Genomic DNA, 19529 nt, shown 5'->3' on the forward strand with positions numbered 1-19529 from the left:
GCAGGGAGCTACATAGTCTCCTAAGAGTAGGAAGAGAAGCAGGCTCAGGGCTTTGTGCTCTGCTGTTGTCTGGGTCTTCACTCATCTTCTATGCTACGTGACTTTTCTGGGAGTCTCAGGGTATACCATGCTGGTGGCCAAGTCACTGTGACAGGTCTGGGGCTTTCTTTGGTGCCTTTCTGGCACTTAGTGGTAGAGTCTGTGGTCTTGCTATACCTCTTATTATGAGGTCCCTGCTGGGAGAGACTGTCCCATCCCCAGTATAGACCTCTTCTGAACCTGAGATTCTCTCTGTACCTTGTACCCTATAACCAAGACATCAAATATATTCTAGTTTTCCTCCATACCACACCAAGGTCACAGTGAACTGGGGTGCAAACATAGGGCTATCTGCCTACTTCTTGGCTATTTAAGAACTACCTCTTGAATGTCCCCATGTTGCCACGGTACCTTGGTGAGCATGGAGTGGAATTGAAAGAAGAGCCCAGAAGCTTTGGATTCTACCTTAATTTATACAGGGTTCCTGATGTTCATATCCCTATTCCCCATCCTGGTCTAAGGAATGGGGCAGCTGGTGGGTTCCCTTTCAGGGACCCAAATACCCAAGTGAGTCCACTCTCAGCCCTCTGACCATGCCCCTCTCCTTGGTCTTCCAACTGGAAGATGACTTTACTTCCTTCTTTGGCAGGTGGCAACTCCCCATCCTACTCCAGGTTTGCTCTAACTATCGATCACAGTGAAACCCAATGTCCAGGCTACACACCTTGCTCTTAATATTTAAGAGATTTGGGGACTTAGAGGTCCCTTTTCCTTCCCAACAAAACTTTCAAGTCTGCTATTTAATAATTGGCTTCAAAAGCTGAACTAGTGTCCTTATTTACCTTCACATTTCTGTCATAACCACAATGCTCTCTGGAAAAAAAGGATCCCTCTGGTTGAAAAGGGAAAGGTCATACGGGAAAAAAAATAAGAAAACAAAATCATAATGACATTTTTCAAAACAGATGTTCTCCTTCATGCCAACTTTTCATCTAGTTAAAGATTAAGTTTTCAGTTCTGAAAGTAGACCAAGAACAGGGTTTTAAAATTCATTCCTCCTCTAACTAATTCCTTATAAGAGAAAACACTTACCACACATAAATAAAACAAAAGGAAACTTCTATCTGTCTTATGCTGGCCCCCATAATTAGGAAGAGTCTGAGGGAGAGGAAGGATTATAACTATTGCTGCTCCAGGCAGGGGAGGGCACAGGAGATGGTAGAGAGGGACAGAGAGTGTCACCAGCATCTCTGCCCCGCTGATCCCCAGGGAGTTCTAGATCCTCTCTCCTCATCACGGGATGGACAGCAACTTGGTCAGTGAGTTCCAGCAGGGGTCAGCAATGGATTGGACTGGAATGCACAGAGCAGCCCAGGGTGTGAGAGCCTTTCCTTCCGGGCTGTTGCCTAGTCATGGCTTTGCTCTTTTTTTCCTGAGCTGGGGCATGTGACTCCACCACCATTTATTGAGCACTTGCAAGGTGTCAGGCACTGTCATCGGTGCTTTGGGATATACGAGTGAGTAAAGCAGAGGTCCCTGCCCTTGTGATCTTATATTCTAACAGAAAGGACATAGAAAATAAACAAAAAATAGATGATATAGTATGTTAGGTAGTAGAAGATAGGGAATTTTAAAGCAGAGCAGATTAAGTGGGTTCAAGGGTGGGTAGAAGTAGGGTTAGGTTGAGATAACAGGTGGGGTGATCTGCTTTGGCTTCATTGGGCACCTAAGATATCAGCAAAGACTTAAAGGAGGTGAGGGAGTCAGCCAGCAGAGATCTACAGGGAAGTGTTCTAAGCAGAAGGGGCAGCTAAAGAAACAATGCTGTGTTAGTCAACTTTACCTCACTGTGACCAAATACCTGACAGAACAACTTGCAGGAAGAAAGGTTTGTTTTGGTTCATGGTTACAGGGGTTTCGGTCCATGATCAGCAGACTCCTTAACTCTGGGCATTAGATGAGGCAGAACATCATGGTGGAAGGGCGTGGCCGAGGAAAGCCGCTCTATTGCAGCCTTGAAGCAGAGAGAGAGGAAAGGAGAAAGAGGCCAGGGACAAGATATGGTCCCCAAGTGCACACCCCCAGTGACCTACTTCCTCCAACCATGCCCCACCTACCTATAGTTTCCATAGGCCATTCAAGTTTTTTTTTTTTTTTTTTTTTTTTTTTTTTTTGTGGTGTTGGGAATCAAACCCATGGGCCTTGTGCTTGCAAGGCAAGCACTTTACCGACTGAGCTATCTCCCCAGCCCCCATTCAAGTTCTTGATCCATCAAATGGATTAATCCACTGATGAAGTCAGAGCCCTCATAATCCAATAATTTCCCCCAAACCCCACCTCTACACATTGCTAGATTGAGGACCAGGTCTTCACCATATGAGCTTCTGGGGTGCATTCCAGATAAAACTATATGTGATAAGGTCAAGAAAAAGCAAGGAGACCAGCATGATTGGAGCAGACTTATGGTCAGAAGGAGGAGGGGACGCCAGACCATATGGATCTTAGATGCCACTGTAGTGGCTTTGGGCTCTTCTCTGGTAAAATGGAGATTATTGAGGACTTTGAGCAGGATATGGTGTTCTATGTGTTTCAAAGGATTATTCTGACTGTGGTTTGAGGGGTTAAGCAGGGAGAACTGTCAGGGGGCAAATCATTAACCTCGGTAAGAGATAATGGCGGTGGAATGGTGGCCTGGACCAGGTTGGTGGTAGAGGGCTTGGGGAGAAGTGGTCAGATGTTGGTACCTTTCAAAGAAAAAAGAGGAGAGTCAAGGTAGCTCAAAGGTCTTTGATCTGAGCAACTGGGAGGGCGGAGTGGATCGCTGAGAAGAAGAAGGCTGGGAATGGGTAGATCTGTAGAAGAAAGAACATTCCATTTTGGACATGTTAAGTTTGAGATGTGTGTTAGATATCCCAGTAGAAATTCTGAGTGAATAGTGAAATGAATAGACCTAGAGTTTGGGAGAGAAGTCTGGGCAAGAGAGAAAAATCTGGGAGTTAACAACTTCTAGATGTTATTTAAAGCTGTAGATCCGACTCATATTAACAAGACTGAATACAGAGGGCCGAGGGAAGAAAGGCTAAGACGGATCCCTAGAGCTTTCAAACGTGAAGAACTGTGGGAGGTCAGGAGGAGCCAGCAAAGACGACTGGGAAGGGGCCACCAGGTAGTGAGGCAGGAAGACTGTCAAGGGCATAGTTTTCTAGAAGTCTTGTAAAGAAAGTACATCCAGAAAGAAACCAGCCCACTTTGTAGGATGCTCACGCTGAGTGGGACGAAGGCTGGGGGGCAGCGGTTCACTCGAGTCACTGGCAACCTTGATAAGAGCAACTGGGGTCGAAGGGTAGCGGCAATGCCTAGGAGCAGCAGATTTTAAAAGAATGAGAGGAAAGAGACTGGAGATTGTGGGAATAGAGACACTAATTTTTGAGATATTTTCTGCAAAGAAATGGAGTAGAAATTGGCAAGAAAAAAGAGGGTCAAGAGAAGTGACTGTTGGGCTGCGGTTGTGGCTTAGTGGTGGGGCACTTGCCTAGCAGGGGTGAGGCACTGGGTTCGATTCTCAGCACCACACTTAACTAAGTAAAATAAAGGTCCACTGATGACTAAAAAAAAAATTTTTAAAAAGAGAAGTGACTGTTTTTTTTTTAAAGATGGGAAAGAAACCAGCCTGTTTCTATGCTCTTGAATATCATCCAAGAGGGACAAAAAGGTGTTAATGCAAGACAAGAGGGAGCGGACTGCGGAAGCAGTTCCTGAAGAGACAAGCTAGGAGGTCTAGCACACCTGGACATGTTGGTTTGAGCTAGGAACGTGGACAGTTCACTGCGAAGTCGCTGGAAAGGCATAATATATGGGGCTCAACCCTGGTAGGTGGGGAGAAGCCAAGTGGGAGTCTGAAGAAGCTCTTGATTGCTTAGAATTTGTCAATAAGGTTACCAAGTGAGCTTGAGAATGGAGCATGAGCTATTAGGATTTGAAGAGAGAAAGAGGTGTGAAACAGTCCTTTAGAAGCCTGGGAGAGTAATGAACTAGGAGCATATGATTCCCAGGAAGCATTAAGAATTCACTTGAGGGGATAACTAAAAAGAACTAAAAAATTTTTAGAATAAAAATCTAAAAAAAATGTTTTTTTAAAGAATTCACTAGAAGGCTGGGAATAGGGGAGGGATTTGAGACACAGTGGTAAAGCGCTTGCCTGGCATGTGTGAGACCCTGGGTTTGATCCCCGGCATCTTTTAAAAAAAAGAATTCCCTTGCTGGGCACGGTGGCATACACCTGTAATCCCAGTGGCTCGGGAGGCTAAGGCAGGAGGATCGTGAGTTTAAAGCCGGCCTCAGCAAAAGCAAGGGGCTAAGCAACTCAGTGAGACCCTGTTTCTAATAAATTATAAGAAAAAGCTGGGGATGTGACTCAGTGACCCAGTGCCCCTGAGTTCAATCCCCAGTACCCAAAAAAAAAAAAAAAAAAATTTACTTGAAGTTAGTGATCATGAATTTAGTGACACTAGTCTGTACATGCATGTGTGTGCACACAAATGTGTGCACACTTACACTTATCAGCCTTATCTAGCCTCCTGGGTTTAGAAACAGATTGGACAGAGAAACTGAGTTAACCAGTATTTTAGTTTGACCAAAGGGAGGGGGGGAAGAGAGAGAGAGAGGAGGCAAGGGAATCAAAGGCATGTGGATAGAAGTGCTTATAAGATGGACCATGAAATTCAAACTGGGTGCAGAGGGGAGTGAGAGCAAAAAGGACAGGGAAGAAGAGTGGAAAGAAATTAGTGGCACAAATGGAATGGTACGTGTTTTATGGAAGCAGTTTATTGCTTTAAATAATTATATGACCCTAAACATTCCTTCTGTCTTTGACATAATCCTTGTCTTCTGTGTTACCTGGTATGATTTTTGGTAAGAAAATAAAATACACACACACACACACACACACACCCCTCTATCTTGAGAGCGTATACATAGTACATAGTTTGATTGTAGGATGCAAAGGTTTATCAGGGTTGGGGAGTAAATTAGAAAGTTAGAAGAAGGTGATCAAAGAGTAGAACATGAAATTGAAATTGTGGAGAGGTTACACCTGGACGTAATGATGAGATCTAAGTTCTGGCCGTGGAAGTGAGTAGTGGAGGGGCAAAGAAGATTATTGGAGAAGGGAAGGTCGAGAATTGAGAGACTGAGGTTGTTTACACATATCTGGCATTCACAAAGGTTACAGAAAGGGTTGTAATGGCCAAGAGGTAAAATTATTAAGAAATATGAAGGAATAATCCACTGACACTGTGAAAGTAAATCACTATTAAATCTAATATCTGAAACACACCATTTATACATTAATTTAACTATTGCATGGAAACAAAACAAACCATTGCTACAGGGTAATATTTGCTTAAAGGGGTACAAGCCCAGCAAGGAGAGATTTCCCCAAGGATCCCTGTCAGCGTTTTCCACTACTTAAGGACTTCTTTCTCAGAGAGTCATGCCTCTGAGCTGGGACTCCTGCTTTATGCCAGTAATGTCGAGGAGGCATTCTCTATTTCAATAGTACACTTCTTAGTTCTGTTTTTCCTTCCAATAACATGTAATGATTCATACATACAAGTATTATTCCTGTAATTACCACCATATATTATATTTATTTGCAAAAAAAAAAATCATGTCAGGTAATACAGAAAACATGGATTGTGCCCAAACGAAAAGGTAGCATTGTACTGTTCCTTCAAGCAATAAATTGACTCCTGCTAACACAACAAACCTTTCCATTAGCTTCAGTGATTTATTTATGCCTCCATTTTATTATGCCTTCATTTTTTTAGGGAGATTCAGATTTTTTTTCTCTACTAAGGCCTGTTCTGCATTACACTGGCCCTTAGTTACTTGAACACTAGTCTATAATGTATGATGGGACACAAATGGAACCAAGAGTTTGGAGGTGTTTAGATTTCCAAATTATATGCTATACCTTTCTCCCTAGATTGCTAATTTCTCGTGATTTCTTTTTTCATTACCTTCTTGGTTTTTTTGTGTGTTTGTTTGTGGTTTTGGTACCAGGGATTGAACCCAGGGGCCACTGAGCCACATCCCCAAACATTTTTTTTATATTTTATTTAGAGACAGGGTCTCGCTATTCCTGAGGCTGGCTTTGAACTTGCGATCCTCCTGCTTCAGCCTCCCAAGTTGCTGACATTACAGTATGTGCCATCATGCCTGATTCCAATTACCGTTTTTAAGACTAAGTGGAGCAATCTGATCTCCTTTGTGACTGGAGTGACTGGGACAAACTGGGTCTTCTGCTCCATTTTGGTGACAGTAAAGTCACCTGGCATTGTTACCCAGGAGACCCTGGACAGGTGGAGGGTCACTGTGATGGGGTTCATAGTTGGGCCCATTCTGATATTGTTCCTGTAATGCAGAGATGGTTTTGTTCTCAAGTCCTAGCAATAGCTTACCTTCCCATCTTACCACTTGTCTATACAGACACAGCAAAAACACTTTTCCCAGGCAACAATTTGATTAATGGATTTTGGATCATTGAGAAGAACAGAGTGATAGTTATGCCCAAGGGTTATTTGTGAGATGCCTTCTTAGCCCCTCAAATAAGCTACATAGGTCTGAGATTAGAGGGTCTCAGCATCCACTCGCGATACCTTGGTCGAGATGTGAGGAGCAAGGTCCTCATTGACCAGAGAGCCACAGGTGAACCTTCTGACACTGCTCAGAACAATCCTCAGTTATGAAGAGTCCTGCCTCACAGCTTCATTTGGCATGTATCCCTTTAATCCCTTGAATATACTTAGGGGAACATGCTCCATGGGAGTAAAGGAATGTCATGCTTTCATTCCATTTAGTACCATTGGGTGGGTTATTTGGCCACAAGAAGCCCAAGAAACAGCTTGAAGTTCTTTCCTAGCCACCCCACTTTGTTCATCAAGGATATGTAGGTCGAAGTTGCAGTTACCACGGGGCAAAAATTCTTTTCTCTTTTCTGGCCCACCAAGCTCTGAGTACTTACTTGCCCAGCCTGGGTTGCTCTGAGAGGCAGCACCCCCCTCCCTTGTCCTAGCACAGGCCAGATTTTATTTCAAGTGCTTGTTGTAGGAGAAGTGAGAACCCAGCATCTTAGTCCCACACCGACCTTCCATGGCCCACAGCTGGAAAACCCTGGCAAATTTAAGTTGGGCACTAAGGGTAGAAGCCAGTCCTGTCATCTCCTAGTGGGAAACCAAGTGAGTGTGACTATTATTCAATGCTATCACTTTATACTTGTGACTGCACTTGTTTGACTTTCACACAAGAGAGAATACAGTCTACCAGCTAGGTCCCATTCGTCTTTAGAGTGCACCCTTTAACCATATCAGAGTTAACTTAGGATTCAAGTCCTTGGAAAAGGATTATTAGAAGCTTCTGTCTCTCTGGTGAACATTTATTGGCATTTATAATTTTGCTAAAGCACCTGTATTAGGTGTGATTGCTTTTGGCTGCAAGGAACAGGACACCCTACAGTAACTGAACTAGGAGAAATTTCTTTTTCTTATATAATAAGAAATCTGGAGGGAAGTGCCTATGGAATTTGTCAGCAGCTCTGTGTCGGCAGGGTCAGCATATCTAGCTTTGCCACCTCATGGTTGCAAGGTGATCAGGCCAACTCTATGCCTCTTGTTCATGTTTAATACAGGAAGAAAGGGAAGGTAGACTCACTGGAGTCTCTCCCTCTTGCCAGAAATGAAAAGCTTTCCAGAATTACTCCCACCCACCCCAAGTAGTGGGCGATAATTCTCCTCACCCCTAAAGGGCAAGAACTGAGTCATATAACAATAACTGCAAGAAATTCTGGACAATTTAGGAAAGGACTGTTATAATGGAATCAGCCTAACTGTGATCCATAGTCTAGAGCCTTCCTGAAGAAAACTGAGATTCCTTTTGCAATAAGTAAAGGAGAAATATATTTTTTGGATAGAAAGTTGATGAATCTGTTTAAACATCCTGTTGACCATAATGGTGGCATCCTGAGTCACTTATGTGAAAGTTTGCAGTTGTTCCTTCTCTTCCAATAGGCTAGTGTCCATCCCACCACCAAGCTTTAGGCCCCCACGTACCATAGTAAACTCCCAGTCCATCTCAAGAATTGAATATATTGTAAATGAATAGGGGCAGAGATTTGATCCCTTGATTCCCTCAATACACTTATTCATCAAATTACCCTTGCAATTTGAAGCCCAGTATTTGATTAGACTGGCAAATCCAACAGGTAATGCCCACTGTTTGGTTATTACGGGCGTTAGCATCTTGGCTCTCTTTAAAATTGCACATCCCTATCATTGCTACAGATATGAAACAATAGTATATTTTACCTTCCCAAACAAGGAGCAGGAGGATAGGGAGGGGGAAGAATATTTCTCTTACTTTTAGGGAGTCTCTAAGATAAATTATAAGTGGTTATTCCTGTCTCTGACCCCCAGCCAACACTGTCTGGGACTTATTTAGAACCTCTCACTTTTGGGGTGACTTCAGGGTGCCCTAATTCAGACTCTTTGAGCTGGGATTGCTGATTTACACAGATTTCCTTTTCTTTCTTTCTTTCTTTCCTTTTTTTTTTTTTTTTTTTCTTTTTTTTGTGGTGCTGGGTTGAACCCAGGGCCTTGTGCATGCGAGGCAAGCACTGTACCAACTGAGCTATCTCCCCCGTCCTACCCAGATTTCTTTATGAAACATCTCTCAATCTTTGACTCATCATTAAGATTTGTGAGAAAATTTTTCTCTGGAAGGCACTTTTTGTTTAAAAAGCATAGAAAAAAAGACAGAAAAAAAAAAAACCATTAGGCCAATCCATGCACTTAAAAGGTGAATAGAGGGGGCATTTCTGCCAGTCCAAGTTCTGAGGGAGTCTACCAATGAGGTTTGGAGGTTGCATAGCTTTCAGAATCTGAGGAGGCACAGTGACAGGAGTCCCTAACACACATAGCCCGATGTTCCCCTTTGACCTGGTTTGATGCTCAGAGGAGCATGAGGAGCCAATTAGGAGCTGGTGGTGGCAGTGTGAGCCTAGGTCAGCTGGGTCTGTGCTGTGTGGGCGGACACAGCCCGCAGAGGGTCAGGCAGTGGGAGCAGACTGTCCTCAATGCTGGGTGCTGGAGAGTTCAGGGGCAATCCACCAGGGACCCTGGCCTTGTGCCCGAGGCTGAACAGAGGCAACAGGGCAATGAAATCCTGACTACCAGAGAAGAGATACAGACATCATGGTCTGCCACAAAGTGAGACCTCACAGCACTGGTGGCAGAAAGGGCAGCTGCTGTCTTACAGGGAGAATCAGCACAGAACCCAGAAAAAGAGTCCTTCAGGAGTAGCCAGGATATTAGGTTCTCCAGAGATGTAGGAACCAAAAGTGTGTGTGTGGGTGTGCGTGCACGTGCAGAAAGAAATTTACTACAAGGAATTGGCTTGTGCCATTACAGAAGCTGACTAGTCCTACGTTGTGTAGCTGGCAAACTGAGACCCAGGAGAGCTGATTGTATAGTTCTAGACCAAAGACCTACAGCCTTAAAACCAGTCTGAAGGAAGGAACAACACTGATGTTCCAGCTACAGGCATTCAGGCAAGAAGAGTTCCCTCTTACTCAGTTTTTTTTTGTTCTAATCAGACCTTCAACTGATTGGATGAGTCCCACCCACCCCAGAGAGGGCAATCCACCAAACTCAGCTACCCATTCAAATGTAATTCTCATTCACAGTACTCTCAAAGCACACCAGAATAATGTATGACCAATATCTGTGTGCCTCATGACCTCACCAATTTGACACAGAGAATTAACCATCTCAGTCAGTGTATTTTATCCTGAAAGGGAATCTAAGAGTCCAGGGAGTTACATATATTCACCTAGAAGTGGGACTGCAGGCAAATAACAGGGATACAGCCTCACAGTGTGGACTCATCAAAGGGTCACATCCCCAGCAAACCTTTAACCTCACCCTTCTTGAGACAAATGAGCCTTCCCTAGCCAGGAAAGTTCCCATGGCTGGAAAAATTTAATCCATGGCCTCCATGTCCCAGAGGGAGAAGAGATCACTGAGCCATTAGTTGTCCTGGCAAGTAGTGCTTCCTCTCCCACAGGCAGCTGTGGGCAAGGAAGGGCCAAACCTGCACCTCTTGAAGGTGTACGGGATGGTGGACCCATGCCTTGTGGAAGTGGGAGACCAAGGCAAGACTCGGCCCTGTCCTACCTGCTCTGCTTCCACTGAATTACTCAGAGGCCTCCGTGGCATGGTGATTGGGTTTTTTTATTCAGAATGGGAATCTGTGGCCCTTGGATAGACATCGTGGCCATAATAAGGATACTCAAATTCAAGAAGAGCTCATTGTTTTTCTCCAGGACTGCAATTAGGAGCTGGTGGTAGCAGTAGGTACATTCAGAGGTTTGGAAGTTCACTTTTTTAAAAGAGTCTAGTCTCTTGTAGAGCTCTAGGAGACATGTCAGCTAGTGAGGAGGTTGCCACAGTCAGAGGCCAGTCAGGGTGAATGAGACCGCAGGTCCAGACTGCTGGTACTCTCCTAGGCACTGACTTCAGAGTCCCTCCTGCTTCCTGGGCTCTCCAGGGAAGCAGGGACCCAGGGTTGGACCCGCTCCCCAGAGATGTGCAGCCGGGACGATCAGGTTGTCCACGCTTCGGAAAGCTGAACAGGACCGGCTTAACAACAGGGTCAAAGCACTACAGAATGACATTAAGCTGGGTAGAAGACGTACAGGTACGTGAACAATAGTAAATTAACAAGGTATTGCGTCTCCTTGAAAAAACTCAAGGGGAAATCCTGTAACACCAGGCAACTTAATGCTCATAATTCAAAAGGACATTGAGATCCCGAGCTTAGAAGAGAGCCAAGTGGAAAGGACACCTGACAGGTGCAATGTTCTTCCACTAAGGGACAAAGCCAACTTGTGGCAATCCTGGAAGGGTGAAGCGAAAAAAAAAAAAAAAAATTACCCGCAGCTGATTTTCCTCCCTTCCATGGATTCTGATTGATGTTGTTGTTCCTTGATCACCATTGGCCAAACTCAGTGGAAGCCAGAGAACATTTTAACCATGTCAGACTTCTGAGGAAGAAGAGCAGAGAAAGGTGGAAAATGAGTATGGAGTGGCATCCTGATAGCCAGCAAAATATCAATAATTTTCAAGGACTGTAGAAATGCCAGGAACCCCTTTTTAAATTACTTTTTCCCCCTGTTTTGATCACAGAACAAAACATCTACTCACTCAAAACAGGAAATCTATACCACACATTACTGAATTCAATGTCTAAGTTGCATTTCCAGGAAGAGCAATAGGACCATGTGGTTAGCATGCCAACAAGATCAACTTTGAAAAATATTACCTTTTCCTAATTTATAACTTTAATGTTCTTTCGTTCTTATCACAGCACAAAAGCAAAACATTTCTGCTATAGAACACTTGAAATATAAATAAGCCAAAAGGAGAAAATAAAACTGTCTTGTAATTTCATGTTAGCAATAACCACTGCTAATATTATGGGATGCTTTTTAAGTGTCTTAATCTTACCTTACATGTATGTGTGTGTGTGTATATATATATATATAATATAAAACATAAAATATAATATATAAAACATATATATCATATATATAATATAACATATGTAAAACATAAATGTTTTACATATATTTTATGTATTTTTCAACTTTTATTTTGTCATAATTTTAGACTAACAGAGAAATTGCAACGGTGATGCACAAAATACCCATGTTCCTTTCACAATCATTCTCTAAATGTAAAGAATTTACCACATTTGCTTTATTTACCTCTCTCTTTTCATGTATATGTGTGTGTCTGTATATGTACACAGACACATAAATATAATTTGTATGCACATATATACGTATCTTTTTCCCTGAATCGTTTCAGAGTAATCAACTTAAAAATGTTAACAAAAGCAAGTTGGGCTAATAATCTCTAAACCATCACTATCTCCAACTGTAATAAGCATTGCCCAAAATTAATAAGAGGAGAACAGAGGGATACAGAACACTTATTAAGAAATTTCCATTGGATCAGAACATACTTAGCTAGAAAGTGAGCACCCACAGATTTTTGTGAACCCCGGAGTGTTGTTGCTATTCTGAGACAGACTGGGAAGGGTCCTGTTTGACAGATGCCCAGTCATGCTCCTATTTATGGAGGTGAAACTGTCTAAATTGGGGTAGCCTAAGAGATGTGAGGTAGCCCTTCGAGGGCCCAGAGAAGAACCTCGAGGTTACCTGTGAGGGAATTTCTAGAGGTATTGAGGCAGATCACAGGAGCAGGACTGTGATCTTCCACTTCAGGGACCTTGTTTCCTGGCATCCCATCTAATTTAGAATGTGGTCGATCATTCTGGAGGCGTCAGTTCCAGGTGTCCACTTACAAATGCTCCACGTGGAAGACAGAGGGAACAGGTTTGAAATTAGTCATTCTGGCCGGGGCATAAACAATCTCCCCTGCAGTGGAATCACTAGGGAAAGGACAGAAATGAAGGCCTTCTGTTAGCTGTCAGGTGCTGATTTGGGACTGGGTTAAATAATTTTTTCAGGCACAGAACATCACCTTGAGTCTTGGCATAAAACAGAGCCAGATGTTAAAGTGCCTTCCTGGTTTGTTATTCAGGGTTGGACCCGCTCCCCAGAGATGTGCAGCCGGGACGATCAGGTTGTCCACGCTTCGGAAAGCTGAACAGGACCGGCTTAGCAACAGGGTCAAAGCACTACAGAATGACATTAAGCTGCAGGTCAGTGGACAGTGAGCCAAGAGACTCCAACTCAGGCCTGTCAAGGACAGGGCAGGACTATCTGATTCCAGACGTGGCCACTCGGCCCTGTTTGTTTATTTAGTTATTTAGTTATTTAGCGGTCGTGCCCAGGGGCACTCTACCACTGAGGTGCATCCCCAATCCTTTTTATTTTTTGTTTTCAGGCAGGGTCTCACTAAACTGCTCAGCGGGCTCAAACTTGCAATCCCCTTGCCCCAGCCTCCCAAGTTGCTAGGATTACAGGCGTGCACCACTGCCCCTGGCTTGGCCCTGTTTTTAAAGAGAAATTGTCTTTTCTTCTGAACGGACTGAGACTTTTGACAACTTGGGAAACTCTTTCTTGACCAACTAGAGAAAAACTCATTTTAACATAGTAATTCCTAACAAAGTGATTTTCATTTATTTTATTTTTTTATTGATTTTGAAGATACCTGTCCCACTTCCGTGAGAGAGGCTGGTGGATGACAGTCCAGGTGAATGGAAGGATGACCAGGGGATCTGCCCCCCTACCTTGAGGTCAGGTGGAAAATGTGGAGGGTAGATAGGATAGCTGGGGGGGGGGGGAATAAGAGGAGAAGCAGCCAGGATTACTCCCTCGCCAAGTCCCTGGCTTCTGGGAGGAACAGAATGTGGTGGTCTCCAAAAGCATGGGGGCCCAAGTTAGTTGTAAAGGGTGAGTGGGATCTGGGTTACGTCTCGCTGAAGTTGCCACCGTGAGGCAAAGATGTGCACACACATGAGGAGTGGGATGTGGGGACCCCGGCTAGAAGGTAACCACAGGGAGACTGTCTGGGGGGAGTCTGTGTGTGGCCTTCTGGAACCAGCACCCTGTCCACACCATATCTGTGGACAACGAACCAAGAAGAGGACCTTACTGTCTCTACAGGCAATCACAGAAGAAAGTCCCTTTGCTATCCCTCTTCCCTGCTCCACCCTCAGAGGGGCATGTGGGGGGCTACCCTGCCCCTCTCCACTCTAAGCTGCTAGAAGTCAGTTCGTTAAGGGGCTTAGGGGGACACTTTAAAATGATATCAGATTTAAGTTGTAAAATGAACAGCAAAGAGTTATAAGACCTGAAAATGAGTGTTACAATAGATGAAAGTTATTGGAAAATATTGAATTGATAGGAAGGGGAATTTCAAAAGAAAACAGATACAGTAGTCACTGGGGAAAAATTCTTCACTTTATACCAATAGTTGAGAATCTTCTCTGAGACAATGACATTACATGTGCAGACATTTATCGCCGCTCCCTGCTAAGAAAGTTGGATGCCATCCACACCCTGCCCTCTGTTCTTGCCCTTTCAGTACGGGAGCAACTATATATATAAAGATATTGTATTACTGAACGAACACTAAAGCCAAAGATGATGCAAATGGGAGATGATGCAGGGAAGGCAAGGGAAACATGTGCACGTCCAGAGTGTTTCTTCAAGTGTGGGAAAGAACGCAATCCCATTTATGGTTGAAGGGATTCAGTGTGACTTATCTGCCACCACTTGTCTGGCTGTGAGGGCTCAGTGTTGGTTGCTGGTCATAGGTTGTTAACATGAAAAGGAAAAAAGGTCCATGTTATTAAGACTCTTCGTAAACTCCGTCTGCCATTAATACACTGTGTTCATGAGCCCATGAAACAAGTTCTCAATGCTGGGAAAGGGGCCGACTGACATCCACAGAGCAGGTCATTTATCTACCTGATAATTCAGCCTTCTCTGCAAAAAGAGCCTTTGACAAACAGTCACGTGAAACAAATATTCTTACATTTGAGGATTGTTCTGAGCAGTTCATTCACTTGCTTTCACTCAGGGTCTAAGCAGAAACAAATGGTACACATAAATTAAGGTATTTCAAGGAGGCAAAGAGATTTATTTATAAAAGACCACATATAGAGAAACTACAAAGGACAATACAGTACCCTAGTTTTGTTACCACACCAGACTTCAAAAACAGAGGGAAAGAGAAATTTCCAGGACCCAGAAAGAGAAATTCAAGTAGAGGGCCACCTTGAGAAAAGCTATCCCATTCTGTCGAGGTGACCCAATAGGGAAAAGTCGGAAGAGGAAGTAATTTGACTTCCATCTCCTTCTCCCACTTGCTTCCTGCTGGGCTTCCTATTTATCAAACTCACTCAAAAACGGGAGGACAAAGGATGTAGACCAAACAGGTCAGTGTCCCAGGCAGAGTGCAGGAAATGGACAGAAATGGAAACAAGCAGAGTGGACTGAGAGAGGCACACAGAGGAAGTCAACACGCATTTCTTCAAACAGCACTTAAATCACCTACTAAGTGCAGAACACTATTCCAGATGCTGAGGACAGAGCAACCAAGAAACAAAGCCCTTAACTTCATGGAACTCAAAAAACAAATAAGATACAGGCCTAAAATATGTAGTCTATTAGATATTCACAGGTAATAATGAGATAATACAACAGAAAATATTGAGCGAGAAGGAACTATCACACTTTTAATAAGAGAGCAGAGGGGACCCTGAGAAGACCTGAAGGAGAAAAGGAAGTGAGACCAGAGGTTCTGGGAAAAGCAAACCACGCATAGGGAAGAACAAGTGGAAAGCCCTGAAAGGTGAGCGTGCCTGGTGTATGTGAGGAACAGAGAGAAGGCTAGTGGGCGAAGTGGACTGAGTAAGAGGGCCGTGTTCAGAGAGAGTATCAGGGAGACGAAGGAGTAGGGAGGCAGGGTGGAGGTCAAACCATGTAAGACTTCATGGGACATGGTCAGTGAGTTGGAAAGTTAGTGGGGGACAAAGGGGCAACATGACCTGACAAGTGTCTACAGCTCCACTTCGGTTGCTGTGCTGAGGTGGACTGAAGAGGCGAGGGAGAGCCAAGGTAGGAGAAGGAGGCCGGCTGGGAGGGTAGGGCAGCCATCTGGTCAGGGCAAGATGATGACTTAGACCGTGTGGGAGCAGGGCTGGAGGGTGGTAAAAAGACTGGATATGGGTGTGAGATGAAGAGAGGAAGTTGACCCCAGGGTTCATTGGTTATTAGGAAAAAAAGTGATTGCTGTTCCTGAGATGGGAAGGATCACAAGAGGCCCGGGTTAGATGCATATGTGTAGCTGGGTAGACATTAGGAGACCATTTTTGGACGTGTTGTTTGACATCCAAAGGGAGGTAGGAAGATGTTCTGTGGATATATGAGTCTGGATTTTAGGAGAAAGGGTAAGTTTACATATGCATTTCACAGTGTGGGTGTGGTACTCTGGAGACCAAGGAGAGATGAGGAGCTATGACAGGTGTGGCCAAGAAGTTAAGTAAGACCTGGCCTAAAATCACCATTGGAGGAAGTAATGCAGATAGATAATGCTGTAATAGTAATTTTGTTTATTTTTGTTGGGGAGGCAGGTACGGGAGATTGAACTCAGGGACACTCGACCACTGAGCCACATCCCCAGCCCTATTTTGTATTTTATTTAGAGACAGGGTCTCACTGAGTTGCTTAGTGCCTCGCTTTTGCTGAGGCTGGCTTTGAACTCGCGATCCTCCTGTCTCAGCCTCCCAAACCACTGGGATTACAGGTGTGCACCACTGCATCTGGCCCTGTAATAGCAGTTTTAGTAAAATATTAAGGATGTATGCTGGCTCAAAGGGGTATAAAAAGGGGGCAGGGACATTGGAGATACTATAGACAAATCTTTTGAGAAATTATGTTATAAGGAGAAGGAAAGAATAGAGCTATAGCTCACAGAGGAGGTGAGATCAAGAGAAGATTCTCAACCAATAAAAAAAAGAGAGAGAAATTTTAAAAATCCTTTTTCCTAAATCTTGTCACCAATCCTCCAATCTTCTTCCTTCCAAGTTCCTATGTGACCAAAGCATTAGGCTCCACTATAAGCCCGTGTGAATCCTCTCTTCAAGCATTTGTTGGTAAGTGAACAAATTGTTTGGTTGCTCATTAAATCACACCATAATTGTCTCACCTTCAGTACAAAGAGGTGAGCCATGGGCTTTTCTGCTTCTGGTTCTACCCAACTTGTCCATTTCCCACTTCCTTGTCCTTGTTGGTTACTCTTGAGAGGGTCTACAATACCACTAGCTTCTGTTTCTGTTTATTACCATTGTGAAGAGCCATCTATAAATGAGGTTCAAATTTTTCCTTCTCAGTTAACTGTTCACAGAGAATTTCTCATGAGAGATGAGCTGAGGTAGGTTTCCAGTGTGGCAGAAATGTGTGGGCCCAGCACAAGGGTTCTTAGGTAGAAATGGGTACTTATAAATTCACATATCAAGAAAAAAACGTCATTGATACATAAAAAGAATATCCAAGTGGCTGAGAAATAAAAGTTTCTTTAACTTCATTAACCATCAAGAAAATGCCAGTAAGAATACAGTCAGATGCAACTACAAACTTAACCAAAATAGCTCACATGAAAATAAAAAGGAAAACATCAAGTGTTTAAGAAGATGTGGAGCAATTGGCACACTCACCCATGCTGGTTATAGTAGAGATGGTACAACCACTGCGGGAAATCACTTGGCAGTATTCACTAAAGCTGAACACACATCCAAGCAGGAATTCCACTCTTAATATATTCTCAATAAAAGAGAGTACGTATGTTCATCAAAAATTCCAGTTAGAATGTTCATAGTCACATACTCTATACTTGTTTGAAACTGGAAACTACCTAAATGCCAATCAGCAGTAGAATGGATTTTTAAAAAATGTGCTATATTTTCACTATATAACACCCTAAAATGATGTGAGTGGATATACAACTATATACAAAATATGAATGAGCCTCACAAACCTAAGTTCGAACAAAACAGAATAGACACAAAAGGATACATGCTGTTTAAATAAAATACAGCACAAGTCAAAACTAATCTATGCTGTTAGAAGTCAGAAATATTGATTATTCTTGGAAGTGGCTAGCCGAAGAAAAACACATGTGCTATTTACAGGATTAAAGAAGCTGACAAAAGAGTAATAATGTAAACCTGAAAAATACAAAGGGAGAAAATAGGGACTGGGATTGTGGCTCAGTGGTGGACCGCTTGCCTAGCATGTGTGAGGCACTGGGTTGGATTCTCAGCATCACATATAAATAAATGAATAAAAATAAAAGCCTATCAACATCTAAAAATATTTATTTTTTTTTAAAGGGGAAAAAAACCTGGGTGCCATGGCCCACACCTGTAATCCCAGCAGCTCAGGAGGCTGAGGCAGGAGGACCAAAAGTTCAAAGTCAGCCTCAGCAACTTAGCAAGATCCTAAGCAACTTAGTGTGACCCTGTGTCTAAATAAAATATTAAAAAGGGCTAGGAGTGTGACTCAGTGGTTAAGTGCCCCTGGGTTCAATTCCCAGTACCCCCCACTAAAAAAGGGAGAAAATAATAAAGACAGAAGCAGAAATCAGTGAGTTAGAGGACAAAACCAAAAGCTACTTTACTTAGTTAAAAGCATTAATTAGATAAATCTGTGGTTAAGATTAATCCACATAAAAAGATCTAAAATATACAGAACAAAAAAGGAGGCTATAGAAGACTTATGTAGATATAAAAGACTTTTAAAATATCATAAATGGCTTATCTATCTATTTATTGGTTCCTAGAAATATGTAAACTTTCAGCATTAGCAAGAGGAGAAATGGAGATCTTGGGCACATAAGTAAACATTAAATACAAAAAACAAAGGCATCCCTTCCTCTCCACCAAACTCTCAAATCCACATTTTTCACAGGCCATTTCTACCAAATTCAAAGAATAGTTAGCTTCAGTCTTGTGTATGAGATTTGTTCCAAAAAATAGAAATCGAGCGATCATTTTAACAGAAAATGTTAACATCTTTAACAGAAAGAAATAAAAACAACACCCCCAAAGTTGAGGAAAACACAAGAAATGTATAGGCCCATTTCATCTACAAATATAAATTTAAATAAAATTTAAAATAGATCATTGGGTCTAATAGAGAATTTAAAAATAATATATCATGATCAATTGAATTTTATTTCAGACATCGTGGTATGATTTTCTATAAGAAAATCTATCAAGCTGGGGTTGCGGCTCAGTGATGGAGCCGTTGCCTAGCGTGCATGAGGCACTGGGTTCGATCCTCAGCACCACATAAATATGAATAAATAAAATAAAGTGATATGTTAATCTACAGCTAAAATAAAAAAAAAGAGAGAGAGAGAGAAAGAAAATCTATCAACGAGATTCCCCTGTGTTCAACAGGATCAAGTTGATATGTCAAAAACCAATGGTGCCAGGTGCACTGGCATGTGCCTGTAATCCCAGTGGCTCAGGAGGCTGAGGCAAGAGGATCCCAAGTTCAAGGCCAGCTTCAGCAACTTGACAAGGTCCTAAGCAACTTAGTGAGACCTTGTCTCAACATAAAAAATAAAAAGGGCTGGGGATGGGTTCAGTGGTTGAACACCCCAGGTTGGATCCCTGGTACCAAAAGCCAAACAACAACAACAACAACAACAACAACAAAACAATGGCAAACATTACAAATGTAGAAACTAGTTCAAGAAAAAGAAAGGATCAGGAGTACCATCCCCATCTCTCCTCTTGTTCATGCTCAAGGTCCTGGCCAACTCTGTAGGGGAAGAAGGATGATATAAATGGTTGAAGAGGAAAAGAGATATAATTGTCTTCATCTGCAGATGATATGAACATTGAACTAAAAAAACTAATAGGATCGACAAACTGTTAAGAACTAATTTAAA

At 42.9% G+C, this 19529-nt stretch overlaps 1 protein-coding gene across 1 annotated transcript in view; it reads left to right on the plus strand.

Annotated features, from left to right (window-relative positions):
* The first annotated feature begins 4753 nt into the window (after positions 1 to 4753).
* Tsga13 (testis specific 13) overlaps positions 4754 to 19529 on the plus strand; it is a 43308-nt gene continuing 28532 nt past the window's right edge. Inside the window, exons 1-4 of the mRNA XM_047562102.1 lie at positions 4754 to 4840; positions 10159 to 10246; positions 10642 to 10791; positions 12702 to 12822. Of these exons, the coding sequence (XP_047418058.1) occupies positions 4754 to 4840; positions 10159 to 10246; positions 10642 to 10791; positions 12702 to 12822 (446 nt within the window). The remainder of the gene's footprint in view (positions 4841 to 10158; positions 10247 to 10641; positions 10792 to 12701; positions 12823 to 19529) is intronic.

The sequence above is a fragment of the Sciurus carolinensis genome, chromosome 8 (genome assembly GCF_902686445.1).
Source record: "Sciurus carolinensis chromosome 8, mSciCar1.2, whole genome shotgun sequence".
NCBI classification, from domain to species: domain Eukaryota; kingdom Metazoa; phylum Chordata; class Mammalia; order Rodentia; family Sciuridae; genus Sciurus; species Sciurus carolinensis.